Below are 20,708 nucleotides of genomic sequence, written 5' to 3' on the forward strand. Positions count from 1 at the left end.
AGAACAAGAACAACACAAGCAAAGATCTAGACAAGAGGAAACAAGATCAGTAAGAGTAACAAAGTGCTTCAATTCAATTTGGGTGCAGGTACTGCCAAGCAGTGTAAATGCAATTCAAAAAAAAAATAAGTAAGGAATTTTTTTTTTTTTTTTTTAATTTTTTTTCCCGAAATAAGGAACATCTACAATGAAGCAACCAACCAATTTAAGACCTTCCATTATCATCATCAACAATTCACATCACCACAATAATGACCAAAGTACCAAGTGCTGGGTCCCTCAAGAGCTGAACACAGATTCCCAGAGTAGAGCAGGACAGTGCGAGTCAATCGTAGCTGGAAGACATGATCTGCCACTGGGGACAACAGTGGAGAACAGTCTAGCTAAGTGCATAGTGCTTCCTAAAGAGCTGGGTCTTTAGCTGTCTTTTGAAAGTAGAGAGGGACTCTGCAGATCGAATGGAGTTGGCCAATTCATTCCACCATTTAGGGGCAACAGAGGAGAAGAGTCGAGCTAGTGATTTTGAGGCCTTGTGTGCTGGAAGCACTAGGCGCTTTTCAGAGGCTGAGCGTAGCGGGCGAGAAGGGCAGTAGACCTGGATGAGGGGTTCCAGGTAAACTGGAGCAGTTTTGGTGACTGCTTTGTAAGTCATGATTAGAGTTTTGTATCTGATGCGAGCTGCAACTGGAAGCCAGTGTAGTGAGATGAGCAGGGGAGTGACATGAGCTGTCTTAGGCTGGTTGAAGACCAGACGTGCTGCTGCGTTCTGGATCATTTGCAGAGGTTTAACTGTGAATGCAGGGGGGCCTGCCAGTAGAGAGTTGCAGTAGTCAATGCGTGACATTACAAGAGCTTGAACCAGGAGCTGTGTTGCGTGTTCTGTCAGGTAGGGTCTAATCCTCTTGATGTTATAGAGGGAAAAACGGCAGGACCGAGCAATCGAGGCAACATGAACCTTGAAGGTTAGCTGGTCATCGATCATGACACCCAGATTTCGGGCAGACTTAGTGGGCATGAGGTTTTGTGATCCAAACTGGATATTGATCTGTGGGTCCATAGTGGGACTGGCTGGAATGATAATAAGCTCAGTCTTGGACAGGTTGAGCTGTAGGTGACGTTCCCTCATCCATTTAGAAATGTCAGCAAGGCAGGACGAGATCCGAGCTGAGACAGTTGTGTCGTCAGGTGGGAAAGATAGGAAAAGCTGTGTATCATTACTGTAAATTATCATCTTCAGTATTGACCACAAATTCTCAGTCGGGCAACCAAATCATGTTCTGGTGTGACCATCTCAGAAAGTTGGTAGCACCAGTGCTACCAATGGAAAAGTTAGTGTAGAGCCCTGAGTGAATATATGCTGAAGCTGCTGAAGCTATAAGCTGTAGACATTTAAGAAGTTGAAGTGGATTTGAAGATTCTGCCCCATCTGTGTCAATGTTAAAATAAAGTTTTAAATATAGTTGAATAATTAAAAAGTATAAGGGCTGAATATGTGAGGAGATATAGCCTGAAAGATGTGAAGGAGCTGAATAGTTTAAAAGTTGAATGGTGAAAATCGGTCAGTTTGAAGGCTGTGAAAAAAGCCAAAAAACGTACGGAAGAAGAAAAATAAGTAGAAAGTAGAAGAACATGTTATCACAGAAACACTGAGGACCTAAAATGTGTGGATGTAAAGGCGCAAAGGGTTTCATATTTTCTCAAGACTTGTAACCTCAAATATTTCCTACCGAATTGTTAGTTTTTCGATGTAAGTTAACAAGCGGAACCTTCGTCATATGTACAGGGGGAAGGTTTTTTCCCTGCGGATTCCCTTGGCTGTTTATTTCCGGTCTAAGGCGGAAGTACATGCAGGGGTTTCGTGGAGGTGACCGAATGGTGGCTAGCTGAAGCATTTCTGGAAATATCGCATTAATACAGAGTTAAAATCGTTTTTCTTTGAGGGAACACACCTTGGTCGCTGCCATGGGAGCTCACCTGGGAAAACGGTACCTCACCGAGACCGAGACCGAGCCGGACCCCGCGACGAAGTTCGGCTTCGACCCTGAGTTCGGGTTTGGAGAGAGGAAAGAGAGAGGTTTGTCACCTGCTGTTAACCTCAGAGAAACTTATTTTAAAGAGGCATTTATAGTTTTAATTATCCTGTATGTTGAAGGTTGTTATATGTTATATGAGATTATCTTCTCTGACGTTAGCCATGTTAGCATGCCTGCTAACACAGCTGATTGGCGTCTCTGTAGTGAGTGAATGGGGCTGTTTACCTGTGTATCTGCAATAAGCAACCTGTAAGAACAAACTACTACAACTATAATAATCTATTACGTTTTATCTTGGTACTATTAAATAATAGTTTATTTTATTTTATTATTATACCAGGAATAATCCCATTGAGATGCTAAGTCTCTTTTACAAGGGAGTCCTGGCCAAGATAGCAGCATACAACATTTCACAAAGAGAACCAGACAAAACATATAGTAACAAGTAACCATTACATCAATGTATAAATTAGCATTGTTGAGCTCTAAAAACATGTACACAAGCTGATCAGATGATCCTTTATCCAAGTTTTAAAATCATCCAATCAAATTAAACAATCCAGTTTCAGGTGACACTGAAGCTCAAACCAAGATGAGGGAGCAAAGACAATAAAAACACTTTTACCAAAGACAGAGCGAGTCCGAGGGATGAAAAATAATTTGTCCATGGAACCGAAGATTACAGCCACCGACAAATTTAGGAGTCATTACGGAGCATAAATAAGACGGCAGCTCCTGGAGTATTGACATACCAATGTTCCATTCTGTTGTGGAAGGACGACAAGCTTACCTTTTCATACAAGATACAGTGATATGTGCGAAATCCTACACCAGAAACGAGCCGCAATGCAGCATGGGACACAGCCCAACATTTTCCGAGAATTAGAATAAGATTATGAATGCATTCTCGTTGCGCTGTATGATTGAGATGAGTCGGGATTATTAATAGATATTTCTGGTTATTTCTGCAGCATCACCGAGTCCTGAGAGGAACTACTACTACAAAAAAATCTATATATCTATATATAAATCTGACGTTAAGTGCATACTTTATAGGTAAAAGTATAATATTTACATCATATCCATACATGTATCATATCTAACCTGCATATCTACAAGAGCTTTGCACAGTCCCTTTGTCTGCATGTGGGCGGGGTATTTTTGCTTGGATTGCATGAATTTTGAATTACTTTATTCTAATTACATACTACACCTGCAATGAGTTCACAATTCTCATTCTCACTTAAAAATCCCTCCACGGTCAGGCCTCAGATTACTTGGTTGAACTACTCCACCATCACCAGCCGACCCATTCCCTCAGATCTGAATCACTACACTTACTTACAGTCCCAAGCACGCACCTAAAGACCCACGGTGAAAGAGCCTTCCAGGCTGCCCACATCCTTACGCTCTGCAGAATCAGACGGTGCCTTCAAGAAGCTTTTAAAAACTCAGCTGTTCACACGGCTTTAGGATGTTTTGGTTTAAGATCTCTTCCATTTTAATTGCTCTGTTTTATTAGTCCCTGTTTATCTCTTTTGAAACTCTGTATATTTTATCTGTGTAAAGCACTTTGTGACGTTCTGTGTCTGTGAAAAGCACTAAACAAATACAATTATCATTTGTAAAAAACAAACATCACCAAGTAGATATTTATATTTATTTATATTTTGATATTTGACATTAGTAGACAGATGGATATGATCTAGTTATTCTCCTTGTACCTATAAAGTTTGCACTTAACCTCATATTTTGATTATTTTTTCTCCCAGAACTCGTCAGATCTGCAGAATCCAGTTCTGAATCTCATAGAGCCTCACCCATTTTACCTGCAACCAGCGCTTCTGCTTTCTTCTGTTATTTTAAGCATTATTATATTATTATGATTGTTTTTTGGTATTTAATGGTAAAAAGTGAACAGCTTTCAGATCCCCTACAACCACTTTCAAGCGGTTGTACCACATTACAACCAGAGGCTTAAAAAATGAACAGATTTGATATTTGAATAATTAAAAATCACGACTCATCCCTAATGAAGAGTTTTTCATATCCCACCCCTTTCTGTTTTATTTTAACATCAGTTCCATCTACATTGAACAATCAAATGTGTCTTTCTTTGACAGAGATGGTAGCGACTCAGGAGCAGATGAACTTGGCCCAGCTGCCTATGGAGCAAAGGGACTACTGTGCTCACCACCTCCTTAAACTTATGAAGTGCAAGAGGGACAACTGGCCCAACTTCCTGGCCTGCAAGCACGAGAGACACGACTGGGACTACTGTGAACACCAGGAGTAAGTGTTGGAGTTGATAGTTTACAGGTTTGGTTGTAGTCAGTCATTTGCAGGATTAATGAACACGGATGATGACCCTTTGTTTTAGACAAATTAGTTACAGTTGTCAAAAGTATCATGGTATCAGGGGCGCTGGTGGCCTAGTGGTCTAAGCACCCCACATACAGAGGCTACAGTCCTCGTCGCAGGGGTCACCGGTTCGATTCCCGGCTGGTTGACCATTTCCTGCATGTCCTCCCCCACTCTCTACTCCCCATACTTCCTGTCTCTCTTCAGCTGTCGTATCAAATGAAGGCAAAAAGGCCAAAAATATAACTTAAAAAAAAAAAAAAAAAAAGTATCATGGTATCATGAAATCTGTAAAAACAGCAGCGCCTAATCAATCGTTTCAAAGCTTTTGGGAGTTTTAGATGCAACTCAGCTGACAAACAGTATCAGGAGGAAGATTGAGTATTTCTACGTGGTTGTTTGTAATGAATGTTATTTGCGACACGATCCAGTCATTCAAACAAGTGTTGTTACAAGTTATTTACCTTGCATCGTGTGTTTCTGTCTCCAGCTACGTGATGCGTATGAAGGAGTACGAGAGAGAGAGGAGGCTCCAGCTGAGGAAGAAGAGAATCGAGGCTCAGGCTGAAGCTGCATGATCAGTACATCCTCTGATATTCTTCATCTTTGTATATACGTGCTGCTGTTCACAATAAACAGGATTGTTCAAGCTCTCAAACCTTCAGACCTTTTTATCCTCTGGATGACATCGCGTAGGAAACAGGGACTCCTTTGATAATTTAGAGTGACTTGCTTTAAATTAATCGACAAAACAACTTGATTATTTTGATAAATTCACAGTTCTGAATTTGAAACGAAGATTTCCTTTGTTGCCCTGGTTCCAAAAATTAGATTTTTAGAGTCTTGATAGTTTACAGTATTCATATATTTGATAAATACAGCATTGCAGACATCTTCAAACACAACTCAAGAATGACACCTGTGACTAGTTAGAGCAAGGCAACAACACGTTAATTTCTATTTTTTTAATAAATTACTTCGTCAGATGTCAACAAAATTAAAACACTGTCATGGTTTCAAATTTAGATCAATTGATATCAAAAATGAACAGTGTAAGTTTTGCTTAATATAACCAGATGCAGATTCAGCACAATAACAGTATTCATGACACCAGAGAGAGTTTAAACATCTCATGGTTTTTCTGTACAGCACATCGTTAAGCATATACCAGAGAGTCTGGAGGCTGAGAGTGCTCTGCAATGAACAAATTAATCTCATGGGTTTGTTTGTAGGCGGTGAAAAAACAAGTTTAGTTTTTTAACATTTTTACTTGACATGACGGGATCACAGACGGGACGGGGAGAGACGATCTGAGGGAGGAGGAGGGGACAGGTTCAGGCTCCTTCAGTCAGTCTATCAGTTCCAGTGTAGATTTAAGAGACAGAAAAGGGAAGGAAACCGTTTCAAACAGGGCAGGGGTTTGAAGCAGGGGGGTATATTTGACTCCTAAAAAGAGGGAGTGCTGAACGGGTGAGGGAGCGGGCGACTTCTACTACAGGACGAAGGGCAGGATGGGCGAGCGGAGAGGAGGGTAGTCGCGGAATTCCTTCAGGTAGCTGCGGTGCTTCCCCTTGGCCCACACCGTCATCTGGATGAAACCCACCACGGTGAAGAAAGCCACCGGCAGGCACTGAGTCATCAGGGTGAAGCCAAACCAGGAGCCCAGCTGCAGAGAGAGGAGGCGTGTTATACAGACGGATACCACAAGAGGGCAGCAGCTGCAGCCGTGACTTACAAAACTGTCAGGGCCTGATGCACAGAAGGATCCTCTGAATTTTCCACTCGTTAAAACATGGCAACACAAAACCCTTTCTGTGCTTATGAACTTTGATGGCATTATAATTTAACTACTTATTTCAATGTATTTATTTATTTATTTCATTATTACTTTATAATTTATTGTTTCAACACTCTTAATCAATTATTCTTTCTCCAAGACTACTCCTGAACCCAAATTGAAATGTCCTTTATTGGTCTTACATATTTACTAATTTATTTAGTTGTTTATTTATTTACTTATTCATCTACGTGTTTATTTATTCTGATCTCACTGCTCCACATCCTTTTAACTGTTTCTATTTTCTCTGATGCAATGCCTTCTTTTTCTTCAAATCTTTTATTGTCCTTGCTGTCTGCTGAAAATCCATCCGTTCCATCAGTTTTATTTTATTTGCATTTCTTATTGTCGAATTTTCACGTTATATTTTTTTTGCATTGTTAGAACTTTCTAGACGTCTTTCTGTATGGTTCAATGTTTATTTTGTCATTCCTGAGTTTCTGCCATGCTCTGTCTGTCAAAGCAACATTTGTTTTTAAAGGTATAAAGAAAGTTGTTATTATTAGTGGGGTTTTTTTGGGGTTAAAGGTGATGTATAGTTGTAATACAAAGCTTTAAAGTTGATAATCCATTTTAACAACACAGAAAATGTCATTCTTTGTTTTGAAGACACTTTTTGATGAACCCCTGGTGGTAATTTTGGTCAAACTACCTCTGACACAGTTAAAGGAGAAACACTCGTTGATCGTCCCCTGACGTGTAAAACATGTTACCTCATAGGTGTAGTTGGGGCAGGACACCAGCAGGAAGATCCAGGTGAAGGGGTTCTTTGTTGGATAGGGAATCTTCCTCGTCTTTGAGCCTGGATCAAGTTTGCAAACAAAGAAAAAGGGAATAAAAAGGGGATGAGTCAAATCCATCTTATCGTTGTTTGGTTGAAAATCATGTGGTTTATGTTTTTAATACTAAAATATGCTGCATTTATAAAACATCCAGGGCTCATAGACACGACTGATGGACGCATTAACGTTGTTTTGACTTAACATGTACAGCCGGAGAATTTGAGCCATCTGCAAACAGTTTAGTTTTGTTGTGATTGTTTAATTTAACAGAGAAATACTTCAGATGTTAAAAGTATTTTTGGGGCTTTACCGGAAAGGTGCATAAAACATTTTTCTTATTTGCATCAACTGTACTTCGAGGTTCTCGACTTGATTCTGAAAATGGCTTAAACATCCCAAGAGGGGCCACGAAGGATCCTTTAAATACAGAGCAACTTTATGTTGTTAAAAGTTGTCAAATTAACTGTACATACCAAGAAGCAGCACTGTTAACTTGCGCGTGTATGTATGTATGTATGTATGTATGTGCGTGCGTGCGTGCGTGCGTGCGTGCGTGCGTGCGTGCGTGCGTGCGTGCGTGCGTGCGTGCGTGCGTGCGTGCGTTCGTGCATGTTTACCTGGTGGACGGAGGTTGCGGAGAGCAATGTGGATGGAAAAGTTCCCGATCTGACAGAACTAAGACAGAAAAAAAGCAACATGAGTAAGTTAATGGTTCGTAGATAGTAGATCTAAAGATACATTCAAAGACGGATCAAAAAAACCTCCTTTCATAAACACCTGAAACTGAGAGAAACCAAAAAAACAAACAATAAATTGAGGCATACCAAGAACATGATGAGGGCGAGTCGGATCTGTTGCTCCCCGTAGGCTGCAGAAAGAAACAGTGAACGTGAGAAATGAAAAAGGAGAAACATCACACCGTTTATACAAGGGTTTGGACATATGAGAACTCACTGGGCGGTGTGTACAGCGGGTGGTTGATGTAATATGCCATCCATGCTGCAAAGCCCCAGTAGTAAGTACAGTTCTGAAAGAGAGAACACGACGTGTTGGTACAGACGCACTTTGATTCATATATTTTCAAAGTTGATTTTTGGTTTTTTTTGTGCCTTTATTGAAAGGATGGGTCAAACCGGCAAACCTTAATCCTACTCATCACACCCATTCATGCACAAACAGGTACTACAGATGAGTTGAGGAGGGGTGAGGTAGATTACCTTAAAGATGTTGCGTAGCGGCATCGTCCCGTGAGAGAAGCGATGGACGAACAGCGTCTCCAGCAGCCTCTTGCAATAGTGGAACGAGTGACACATGCAAGCGAGGCTGCAGACAGAAACGACACGTAGGTTAGCTCCATCATGGTTATCGAACAGGATCAAGCTTGTTCTCCCTCAGTTATGTTTTTGAAACAAATGTCTTATATGTGATATTACTGATATTAACAATAAAGTTAAGATCCCCGTTTGTGCATGACTTCAGTGTGTCTCCTTTTAACTGGTTGAAAGCTGCACTAAGTTGAATGGACTGCAGGTGTTCCTGACTGCAGTCCTTTAAAGGTGACATATCACGCTTTTTTCATCAATATATATTGGTCTAAGAGGTCCCCAAAACATGTCTTTAAAGTTTATGCTCAAAAAAACACTTTGAAATCAGATTTTGGTCTGCCTGAAATGCTATGTGACTATGCTAATTAGTGCTAGCACTTATCCATGACAAATAAAAATCATCCACTAGATCTTCAAATCTGCAGACGTGGGGAGTAAAACCGACCTTTGAGTTTATTAAGACAGCCTACAACTAGCATGCCTCCCTCCTAAGCTCCTTGTTAGCACACACGTGTGCAGGGAATGAAAAACGGAGGAGGGGTTGAGTTGTATTTTATACAGTCTATGGGCTGAACAAGCTTCGAGCTCTGACTCCGTGACAGACCGGATATTGTTGTTACGTAACAAAAACACGGAAGTCTGAAACGGCTCGTTTCACACACATTTACAGAAAGGTGGAGAAAGCAGAACAGGGGCAGAATGGATTCTTTTCATTCTCGAGGGGTTTGTAGACATGCCAGGGACACATATTTCAGGTAGAGAACCATTAAAAAGTCCATTTTGAATGATATGTCACCTTTAATAAGTCCAGATGCTAGACATGAGCTTTTATAAAGTGTCATGTCTGTGGATAAGTGACAGAGATGGATAAATGAGTCAGGGGGCTCTCCTGTTGGTTTGAACAGCGTGATCTCTGTGTTTAAGCGAGGTGAGAGCGGTCAAAGGCATGTGAAAGCATGCTGGAGACACTCACTGTACGACCCAGTGTTTACTGGTGGTGAAGTCGTATTTCGGTGCGTAGATGAAGGGAACTCTGAAGTAGAACATCAGATAGATGACCAGAGGACCGGTGTACTCTGTCAGAAAGACCTGAAGGACAGAAAAGAACAGGATGAGTCAGAGACGGGCGAAGCTGCAGAGATCATTTCAGGATGTTCGGCTCCTGATATTTCCTACCCCTTTTCCACCGAGGCAGGTTCAGGGCCGGTTCGGAGCCGGTGCCCGATTCAGAACCGGTTCTTCGTGTTTCAAATGCATGCGAACCAGCTCCCAGCCCGGAAAACTGGTTCCAGAGCGGCTCCAACTCTTTGCTGGACCAGAACCGTGGACCGCTTACGTGAGGGGCGGGGTTACCGTGGCCAAAAACACAAACCAAACAATGCGGTGCTTGGCGACAGGCAGTCATGCCTGCGCAGTCTCCACTAATTTGTCGGGCGGTTTTACGGTTTCTAAAATCAACTGGGCTGTATGCCAGAATATAAGTAGGTATTAAAACGTAGCCTGTGGACCAGCATTACACTCCCCAGTGTACAGCCTGCCGGAACCTCATTCGAAGAAGAAGACTGTCATGCCGACTCACCAGGGCCTATAACTCCATAGCGATCCTGGAGTCGATTATCGATGAGTCGCTCAACATCCAGAGCTCTACCGACAATGGTAAGTTGTGTTGTTGTTTGTCTTGTTTACAGAAATGATATGTGCTACTCACTGTATATGATCGATGTTACGTTAAACCCTGTAGTTAGGTTTTATGTAGTTTTATATTTAATTGACTTTCACACAAGCTTTTCCTGGCAGGAGGTAATCAGTGCTGGAGGCGCTGCAAAACTTGAAATATGAGGACTGGCAGGGGGAGCAGGCTGGGGAACTTCTGAGTGCAGTGCATGTTTGTCAGACGCTGTGCAGTCTTTGTTTCTTCCTGTGTGTCATATTACTGATATATTGACTGGTTGCTGCAGTATCAGAGGAAACTTATCCATGCACTTGTTTTCTGCCCAGCTTTGTTGAACCCCACTTGGATCTAATGTGTCAGGACAGTCTGCATGTTCCGCTCTGGTCTTCGGTCAGCTCTGTGTCGTACTCACCGTGACCCAGCTGATCTGAGCTCCCAGGTCTCTGAAGTAGAAGGTAGCCGTGGTTCCCACAGGAAGATGCTGCAGAACATCCTCATCCTTCAGAGACTTCCCCTCTGAAACACACACATGAACATAATGAGTACATTATGAGTCAAAGGCAGTAGATGAAGTCCTCTATCGGCTTCAGGATGACTGACTGAACACCATGCTCTGGCTGACTTACTGGGGTCGAGGCGGATGGACTGTCGAGTTGGATACCATTGAGGATCTGAAACAGACAGAAACATGAACATCGTACAGCAGGACATGAAGTAGTGGGGATAGTAGTGAGAGGGATGGCACTCACGGCTCTTGTGGAACATAGACTTTATCTCCCCGATTGTGGCATTTGGCTCGACCTGTAAATAACACAGTGATTAATAATTGGAGACACACACACACATCCACAGACCCACAGTAACAGATAATGACCCTGGTCTTTTCCATTCCCTATGATTAGTGATAAATTTAGCCCTGGCTGTGCCCACACATCCAATGGATGTGGACTATTTAACAGCTGGTATTGGGGTTTCAAGCGCCAAAGCAAAACACACACACACACACACACACACACACACACACACACACACACACACACACACACACACACACACACACACACACACACACACACACACACACACACACACACACACACACACACACACACACACACACACACACACACACACACACAGAGAGAAAGAACAAGCCCAGTACATGACCTTGTGTGAGGCTGCCAACGATGAAAAACAACCCCAAGTAAAAATACAATGGCAACAAAACAGAAGCATGAGAGGCGAGGCGAGGAGGATACACACACCGAACACCTGAGCATCATTCTGTTTCTATCACCTGATGAAGAGACTTTGACTGCTGAACTGAGGTGGTTGACGCGTTCTTTCTGTCTGCATTTTACAGATTTATCATGTGTCATGTTGCGTTTATGAGCCCTAACATCTGGTGTGCACATGGATAGTTTTTCATCCCTCGTATGCACATGTTGAAAAAAAAAAGAAATCGTATCTATTTGGTGCTTTTCTTTAACAATTCTACAAGTCAAACGTGACATGAAGCAACTTTCAGCTTGACTTGTGAAAGCTCAGACTTTAGTAAGCATCATAAAGTCCAGTGTTTGTAATACAACTCATAGAACTTTATTGAGTCAGTGTGGGTCATAATGTCTATTAAAGCCCCCCTGTGGTGAAAAACTGTCATTACTGACCTCGTCTTGTACATGTTAGAGGAGTACTTATAGAAAATATCATATTGCTTTTTTTAACAGTTATCTTACATATGCCTTTACATTTTTATTTTATTTATTAATTATTATTATTATTTATATATATTCTTAAATTTGTACTCAATTCTTTTTAACCATTATTCTTGTACTGCTAGATTTATTATTCATTATGAATCCTAGTCATAAAAAATGTGAAATAAAGCTCTTTTGACAATATTTCAATCACTTATTTTGACACTTTCCCCACCCAACAAGGTCAGGAAACTCCTCACAGGAGCTTTAAATAGAAATATATTTATGAACAAGATGCCTGTCCCTGGAGAGTGACTTTTGGCACTGTGATGCAAACATTCAGCAAGTTAGCATTTTACCACCAAGCCATTCATTTAGTAAATCCTATAGAAATTCTGAAGTTTACAGATCATACTCTTTAAAGAGAGCAGCTTATAAGATTGAGAGTTAAGTAGAAGACGCATACTAACTTTTCTTTAACCAGGCTAACTATCCACCAGTGCTCAGAGTAAACAGTGAAGACGAAAAAGAAAGCGACTTCTTCAGTTTCATCTCTAAAGTTTTAGAAGGCCCACTTGTTGACAGACAGTCCCGTTGAAGCTGCAAGCAGATCATATGATTCAGCTGACTGAAGACTGCTGCTGTAACAGACTTGGCTTCTCTTCACGGTGTCCTGAGGACCTCAGGCCATTTTCAGGAGGATTACATCATAGAGGAACCACCTCTCTGTGACCCCCCCCCCCCACTCAAAAGGCTTTTCTAGAAGCCTGACCCAGACATGATACAGTTTAATTTCTAACCCCGTCTGTGTAGCTCTGTGCAGAAACCAGCTCCCTCTGATCAAACACGGTTCTCCATCCGTCTTTTCCTTCAGCAGGTGTTAAGATTGCACACGCTATCACCATGGAAACTCTGCTAAGCCGACAACAGGGTATGATCCGATGAGGATCGCACCGTGCTCTTTGTAATCCTGAGGAGCAGCCTTTGATAAGCAGAGTCTGTCCGGCTGTCGGACTAGCACTACTGAGAACTTGGCTGGGCCTGCCGGTGCAGACTCCACACAACATGAACTCATAACTAACATTACATTAAAGCCTCTGACCTACATATGTTTAAATTAAAGCAGGTTACATTGAGTACAAGTGACTGTAAATACAACTGATAAAACATTAGGTTTAACTTCTTAAATACACGTGGTTCACTCACAAAGGTGTACTTTAACTCTTCTATATTTAAGAAAAAACAACAAAAAAAACCATAATAATGTCTTCCATTCATAAACTTGTCTTTACTGCTCAAAACATGTGAATGAAACAAATACAGCTGCACAATAAATCTCAATTTTAACATTATTACATATCAGAGTCAAAATAACATATCCCACAAGTTTGAATGTATCTCAGCTAATTAAAAAAATTCAACATAAAAATGTTTTCCCTTATCATGTGTTTGTTTAATAAACGGAATGCATTTATACATTTTAATGCAGATGGAGATAGAGAAGAATCTAAGGTTGCTATATGCTACCCTAAGTTTAACTGGAGCCAATTTAGTGATGGAAATATTAAATGTTCCTAATTATTTTGGGATTCATGATGAAGAGACATATATTAGGTTAAAATAAAGAACAGCATATCGACATTAAAACAGAAGTTTTAGATGAGTTGCACTTTATAATGCTTGAATTATTATTAAAAATGTAAATACACACTGCACATGTTTATGATGTAGTGTGTGCATCTATTAAAAGTGTTTCCTTCTCTGCACCTGTACTTAGCTGTGGTTGATTTGTTTCTGCAAATATCCAACATGCACATGATTCATACATTTCTGATTCATTTTCATGTGAATCTTAACACATAAAACTTGTCTTTTTCTAGCTCTGCTGCATCCAGCTGTGACCACACACACTTCACAGATCTAACCTGATGATGCCCAGAGGAACAGATAGCTTGAACCCTCTCAGCAGCCACATTCTAGTTAATACCATTGACTGTATAAAATATGGACGTAGTGTCCGTGACGTCACCCATCTGTTTCTGAAGTGCTGTTTTGAAGCCAATCGTCGGCAGGAGCCATATTGGAAATGTTGAACTCAACATAACTTCTGTCGAGTGAGTGTGATGTAAAGGGGCGGGCTTTAAGCCTCTTAGCCAACATCTACGTGTTCCCGCCTGTCAATCAAGTCAGCTGTGCCTCTCATTGGAAAACTGGTAATCTCAGCACTTCCACATTGGCTGGGACTCATGCTTTCCTAACAAACGTATTTCCCAATATGAAAGAGCAGAGAGCAGCCTGAGAATAAACAAACCCCTGAAGGCCGGGACGAAAACAGTAAACAACAGGTACGATAAGAAGGTTATCTATTTTCTAGTGATGTATCTTCAACCTTTGACCACTTGAAGGTGAAGTTTCTTGGCATACTGACTGAAATCTCAAATGCTCAAAGTGAAAAATAAAGCATATATCAGGGCTGTCACAATACACCTGTATAAACAATAACAGAGTTCTTAAAAAGCTAAATGTTTATACTGTACTAAAAGGGGGTGTACAGTCATACCGTGTACAGAACTGGTAGAGGCTGTAGTGGCTGTAGTGGTTATATACGCTGGGTGCAGCAGAAGAAGAGGACTCAGTAACTAGCTAGCTAGCCTTTAAAGCATTGGGTGGTTACTACAGCGTGGCTAATGTCGGAAAAGATGATTGGAATAAAATATCCTTGCTAGTCTAGATTTCTTTATGAATTTTGTAAAAGAAGACAGAGACTTTATGGACAACATCTGATGCAGAAGAAGAGGGGAGGTCTTGTTATATTAGAGGTTTCTGTCTCAGGCTGCTGACATAAATAAAACACAAATTTGGACATCATTAGAAATGAATGATGACACGTGAATAAGTCAGTTGCTTTTATTAGTAAAGTTTAGGTAGTAATAGACTGGATATTAAAATGGACGCCACACGTTTTCACAGCCGCCGTGCCTCCTTAGTGCCCCCCCTCCTGTGTGTGTATGTGCCATTATTGCCCATGAAAGTGATCCCAACAGTGTTTACATTGACTTACTGCCCCTTACACAGCCACTGACTGACAGCAGACACTACATCAGCTCTAGAAAACATCTGACTTGCATGCACAGAGTTATTCTGCACCTGTTGAGTTAAGCAACAGGCAGACACACGGCAGAGACTCCGTTAGATGTGCATAAATGAAAGTAAAGTATTTTGAGAAAGATGGATTTAAATATAAGTGAAAGATGTGATTAAAACATGAAGGAATGGAATCAGTTCTCACCTTGTCCAGGAAGCAGAGCTTGTCCTTGGTTTTGGCATCCAGAATCTCCACCTCAAAGAAAACAACAGCTTTTTTAGCTTTTTTTGCAGGTTTACGTTTGACCGGGGCTGGAGCCAGCAAAGGGACAGCTGCAGGCGCCACCGCTGTCCCGTTAGCCGGCTTTTTACCCCCTGTGGCCTCCAGTGCTAGTGCATCCATGTCCACAATCCTCCTCCTGCTCAGCTTCTTCCCGTCTTCCCCTCACTTCTCTCTTCACCTCCTACAGTGTATTCGAAATCCTCGTCAAACCACTGAGGAGACGGGCAGCACTCAGCTGTGGAAATAAATCTGTCTGCCCCTCTCCCTCCTCCGCCCCTCCCTCTTCTTCCTCTCTGTCATTCTCTCACCCTCCCTCCCGCTCTCATTCCTTCACTTCTGCTCACTGCTTTATTTAACTGCCAGCCGAGCCATGGAGCGCTGACATATGAAACATGGGTGTGCACAGTTGCATACAAAGGAATGCCCAGTATCACCCTTGCACTGTGTCCACAGTAAATCATCTGAGTGTATCCAATGAAGGAAACTTCCAGAGCAGAGCCGGGGCTACATTTCAGAGCTGTTTTGAAACACAACCCCTACCTTAAAAAGGACACCTCATGACTCCCAACACCTCTCAACCCCTGGCTAAGTGGGAAGATGGAGGTGAGGTAAAATGACAAACATTGACCCTCCTGCTTCCTAGTCTGACCCCCTCTCTTCCTCTCCTCAGCTAAATATAAACTTCTACTGCTAACTCTGCATAACGGGCCCTCTCCCTGCAGACCCCCCATCCATTTATGCTTGTGCGGTGATGTCATTGGCTCACACTGCATTACGCAGCCATCATCTATCTACAGATCTGTTGCACATCACCACCCTTTGATCCGGCACTTACACGCACCTGCAACTTGAGGGTCTCACACACGTGTCTTTTATAACGTGTTGGTGTACTTTGAAACTCGACTCAACGACAACATATGTCTGTCACTCAGAGGGGGTCACCCTTCCCCAGCACCGAGGGGTGATAATACTCCAGACTACAAGGGATTAGAGAGGGAGCTCCCCTCGGGGAAGCCCAGCCCCACCACGCCATGCTCTAATGGGCCACAGGTTCCATGTTGAATCTAAGACAAACAGTAACAAGTGGAGACGAAGAAGTTCAAACATAGAATCTTCTTAGGAACTTGAACAAGTCTGCATAAACATGACTTTGACTAAGTCTGCAGAAACATGACTTTGACTAATGAAAACCTTGAAAGAAGACAAAATAACACATCAAGACACTAATGATGGATTCAAATCTGAGACTAAGAGGATTAAAAACTAATCCATAGCTGGGTTTTGATTTTGATTTAAATGATTAAAAGCATCTAACACCACCTAAAGTGCAGAATAATGCATCATCAACTACAACAGTCAATACACAAATCTCATGATTTATTTGCCCCAACACTGATATTTTATTTTTCTTCTTAAAGCTCCTGTGAGGAACTTTAGGGGCGTATTGATTTTGGCAACGCCTGTGGACAAAGCAGGTAAGTGCATCTCTATGCAGATCTCGTCCTATACATATGACAGGTGTATTTCCTAACAAATACAGCCATCAGTCTCTGTGTTAAATGTCTGATATGCTACTCATGTCTCTTTTAAAAAGCTGTTTTTGTAGCATGCTTTAATAACCTCATCTGATATCTACCCTGCAGAAGGGTTAACAGGCACATAAATCCACTGTACATAAATAACCCATCTTCTTCTTGGTAGTGTGGTTCACTTTGGTAGGTATCTTATTTATGTGTTTTTAATCTCTCTGTAAAGTGTCCTCGAGTGCTGAGAAAGGCGCTTTTAAATAAAATGGATTATTATGTTTCAATTAAAATCACATCATGGTATCTTTAGACAGCAATAATTAGGGCTTTGAAACTTTTTAATCATGGTTAACAACGTTTTTGAAGTCAGAATTGACAATGTAAGGCATTTCTTACCAATGTTATGATTTGGGAAACCACTGATTGTAACAAAATGTACTTTGTGAACTTGGCTATTAGATTTGCACTGCTGCACCATTGTGGTCTGGAACCAGGACTCAGAAGTCAAAGTGCTTTTTGGAAATATGCAGAAGTGCACATATTCATCATCCATAGGTCTCTGCCGTATCTTGTGATGCCTGCTGACTTCAGTCTGATTATCTGCAGCTCACTCACACTATTTCGGTGATATTCAATTTGCTTGACACAAAGTGCAAATACTTATGACTTTTCCACTTCACCATCTAGGTGTTTTTTAAAGTGATCTGTGTCGTTTAAAGTGCAGTAGTGTCATTTTTCTATCACTGTGGCTGCAGGAAGACACTACCACGACTTAGCTAGAGTGTCAAAAGGGACAAAGTACTACGTGATTAACTGCATCCCGATTAACACGTTCACACTGACAGCTCTAACATTTTAAAGCTCAATATTTGTAAAACTTAAAGTTGAAATGACTTAAACCAATAAAGACAAATGATAATTAAGTTTTATTTTGAAAATCAGTTTCCTCCGACACTTCTCAGCTGCCACAGGACATCAGGAGGGGCCGCAGCCAGCAATGTTAGCAACTAATGTTAGCTTAACTTGTTTGTGTACTACCACAGTACCACCATGAGTGAGTCTTATCACAACCATACAGGCTGAGTGATATGGAGCTGACAGAAATAAAAATATGTTTATCTTTGAACCACAATGGTGGGAAGTACTTGTTATGAAGAGGGCTTTTATAGTGATTTAGATCCGTGCTCTTAACTTGTCATTGTGTCACTTTTCTTTTGAGTTTGTATTTTTTACAAGAGAAACATACATGTGTGTTTAAATCCTTCACGACACATGACACTGTGGGGAACCCTTTGGGGAAATGACCCCATCTTAGTTGTGTGTGTGTGCCAGGCGTACCCAGTGTCCCGTACCTCCCCCCTCTCATCTATATAAAGCCTCTGTGTGGCAGTGACGGTCTGCCAGTGTAGTGCACGCTGGTCTGACGGTGAAGCAGGAAGAATTACTTTTCATTCTGAGAGCGAGCCATTTATTAATCCTAGTTTTATCTGGATCTCTCTTAGTAAGGTCAGTGACGTTTTTTAAAATCTGGAAGTACGTACTGATGAGACAGACGATCAGAAATGTTCCTTTGAATGATGTTTTTGCACACAGCCAGATACCGATGGCAAGGTCGTTCAGTAAAGAAAGTGATGCAGCTCTCTGGTGCTATCTGGTGCAAATGCATTGAAACTATGAATAGCTTAATAATTCTAAGTTATGTCCTTGAAGATACTGTAAAAAATAAGCCGTTAAAACCTGGTGTCTTTGGTTTGCTTTAAGATCTTTGTTTATCTTTAGGTTGATGTTTTGTTCTTCATTTAGGAAGCAATTTACAAAAAGTTGAGGAGTTATAACAATAGATGAACTGATTATAGAAACGTTACACAATGCAGAATAAGTGAGCTAAAGTATCTGCTTGAACTACTTTGAGCATTTATCAGCTGGTATTAGGGAAAACAGTTACGTAAAATCACTACTCAATAATCACGGTTAACTATTCAATGATTATTCAAATAGTGCCTTGCAATGATTATTCAAATAGTGCCTTGCTTAGATTATTAATTAATTTTACTGTTTGTTCTCTGTGGTGGCTGGGAAGTGCAATGCAAATTTACAAAGGATGAAACACTTTCACAATGTTGGAGACAAATTTACATTTTGGAAAACATTTCTACAAAATCAGAAACACTTTTATCAGTGATGGAACATTTTCAACAACAAATTAAAATTTTATATGTGAATTCCCTGGCTGTTGCACATTTTCATATAACAGACATCTTTTATTTTGAAATTCAATGGTACATTCCTATTCCGTAAGAATCTGCCGTTTGTAATTTTGTTTCGGGGATTGATAAAAATGGCTCATCGATTGTAAAAGTGTTTCTGATGCTGTAATTTTGTTTTGGCCTTAAAGGGTTTAATGTAATTTTGTTGTATAAAATGTAAAAATGTTTTCCAAAATGTAAATTTGTCTCCAACTTTATAAAAGGGTTTCATCCTTTGTCAATTTGCATTGCACTTCCCAGCCATCATAGTTCTCCCCCTAACAGCTTTGAAAGCCACACTTATCAACAGAGACGGGGAACCGGAGCAGCTTCTGGTTGGGTCAGTTTCTGTCAGACTGCTTCAGATCCAGTCTGGTGGGTTTTGGTGGATGAAACTATGTGCTCACAGGAACAGACTTTCAGTGTTTGCAGGGGTTTGCAGAAAATGTTAAACTCAATTCGTCTCTGATTTATTCTCACACCGAAGATAATGAGGCAGTGCTGAGATTACGCACTTGACTGTTCACCTGCATTATTGAGTAATAACAAGATAAGAAGCGTCATGAGCCTTTGCAGCCAGAGATGGCGATGATGCAGAGTATCATCCTACAAAGAGGGCATTGTGTTTTTCTTTCACAGACATTCAACTTCCATCAAACCACTACAGCAGACACACTGCATGTGTATTTCGTTGTAAGCTTCAGACACCATCTTAGCCATAACATCCGTGCACAAGAGGCCACAAATCCAAGCCAGAGCAGCCAGAGCTGGACAGGCGGTGTGGCTGCAGCATGCTATCCCCGCGGCTCATGTTAAGCTCTACGCGTAGCGTTTCCCGTGAAATTATGTCTTACAGGAATAACAGGACATGTCGGAGTTGGATACTTTACTGAAATTGTGACTATGTTAAGCGTTTCATTTATGGTTTTGAGTTTCTACTCACCTCGTAGTGCTTCATCTTGGCAGTTGTCAACCCCTTCCTTAATAAGATGACTGACAGGGCTGCACCCAATCGGAGGGCTAATATCCAGCTGCTGATTCCTGAGAAGGCGGGGCTTACATTCCTCAAGGATCAATCAAAACACGCGGGTTCCACACGATCACTCCCTCAGTGTCAGGGGCGGAGCCAATGAGATTCAAGCAAACGGAGAGGTCGCGGCTGAGCTTGAATATCTACTTTGTCCGTTTGTGCGCATGCTCACTCGTCCATCTGGCGACGAGGAGTGAATCATGGGATAATGTCAACAGAATGTCTCTCAAGATTCAGAGGATTCCTTGGTTATTTTAATTTTCATTAGGGTGGATTTGCTCGAATGAAACTGAAGTAATCCAACTGCTGTTACTAAAGACTAACTTATAAATACATGTTTCTAGTTAGTTTGGTTCAGTGTTGATTATTTTCAGTAATAATTTCATTGATCAATTGTTTGTGGGAAAAAGGAGCATTCTTTTTTTTTTTTTTAAGGAGAGTTATATTAAGTTGAAATTGTTAATTGTAAATCTGTCAAATTTATATAATTTCTAAAATGGTTGGACTGTAAAATGATGGATTAATACAAACAGAAGCAATAGCCTATGTGAAGCCCTGATTTTCTTTCTCCCTTTAATATATTTTCGTTTGATGATAACAATGATTCCCATGTGGGGGGGCAGGCACAAATAATTCCTTGAGCCATGATTTGTCTTTGTTCTTTGTTTGCTTGCTTGGCATCCTAAAATAAACTATGAGAGACGCTAAAACTTTGCATGGTTAAAGTTTGAGTTTTATATTTTGATTATTAATTGAAATTATAAGACAAATGGTCACTACACTTTCATTAAACTCTCCTGCATACAATTTGTAACTCAGCTTCTGTCTGATT

General features: G+C 41.0%; 2 protein-coding genes across 3 annotated transcripts; one reads left to right on the top strand and one right to left on the bottom strand.

Moving 5' to 3' along the window:
* Nucleotides 1–1,802: 1,802 nt before the first annotated feature.
* Nucleotides 1,803–5,052, top strand: ndufb7 (NADH:ubiquinone oxidoreductase subunit B7). Its single transcript, XM_034688053.1, has 3 exons — nucleotides 1,803–2,074; nucleotides 4,157–4,325; nucleotides 4,885–5,052. The coding sequence occupies exons 1-3, from the start codon at nucleotides 1,963–1,965 to the stop codon at nucleotides 4,970–4,972; spliced, it is 369 nt and encodes a 122-aa protein (XP_034543944.1). The 5' UTR covers nucleotides 1,803–1,962; the 3' UTR covers nucleotides 4,973–5,052.
* On the bottom strand, nucleotides 5,045–19,893 carry tecrb (trans-2,3-enoyl-CoA reductase b). Of its 2 annotated transcripts, XM_034688052.1 has the most exons (12): nucleotides 19,790–19,893; nucleotides 14,997–15,047; nucleotides 10,760–10,811; nucleotides 10,637–10,681; nucleotides 10,423–10,526; nucleotides 9,312–9,427; nucleotides 8,231–8,336; nucleotides 7,968–8,040; nucleotides 7,838–7,881; nucleotides 7,631–7,688; nucleotides 6,945–7,033; nucleotides 5,045–6,060 (listed from the first exon to the last, which is right to left on the bottom strand). In XM_034688052.1, exons 1-12 carry the CDS (start codon nucleotides 19,802–19,804, stop codon nucleotides 5,887–5,889), a joined length of 927 nt encoding a protein of 308 aa, XP_034543943.1. In that variant the 5' UTR covers nucleotides 19,805–19,893; the 3' UTR covers nucleotides 5,045–5,886. The 2 variants fall into 2 exon arrangements, with proteins under 2 accessions (XP_034543943.1, XP_034543942.1); XM_034688051.1 differs by lacking the exon at nucleotides 19,790–19,893 and having other exon boundaries at nucleotides 5,051–6,060; nucleotides 14,997–15,209.
* Nucleotides 19,894–20,708: the final 815 nt, after the last annotated feature.

This window comes from Notolabrus celidotus, chromosome 7 (assembly GCF_009762535.1).
Source record: "Notolabrus celidotus isolate fNotCel1 chromosome 7, fNotCel1.pri, whole genome shotgun sequence".
In the NCBI taxonomy this organism is placed as follows: domain Eukaryota; kingdom Metazoa; phylum Chordata; class Actinopteri; order Labriformes; family Labridae; genus Notolabrus; species Notolabrus celidotus.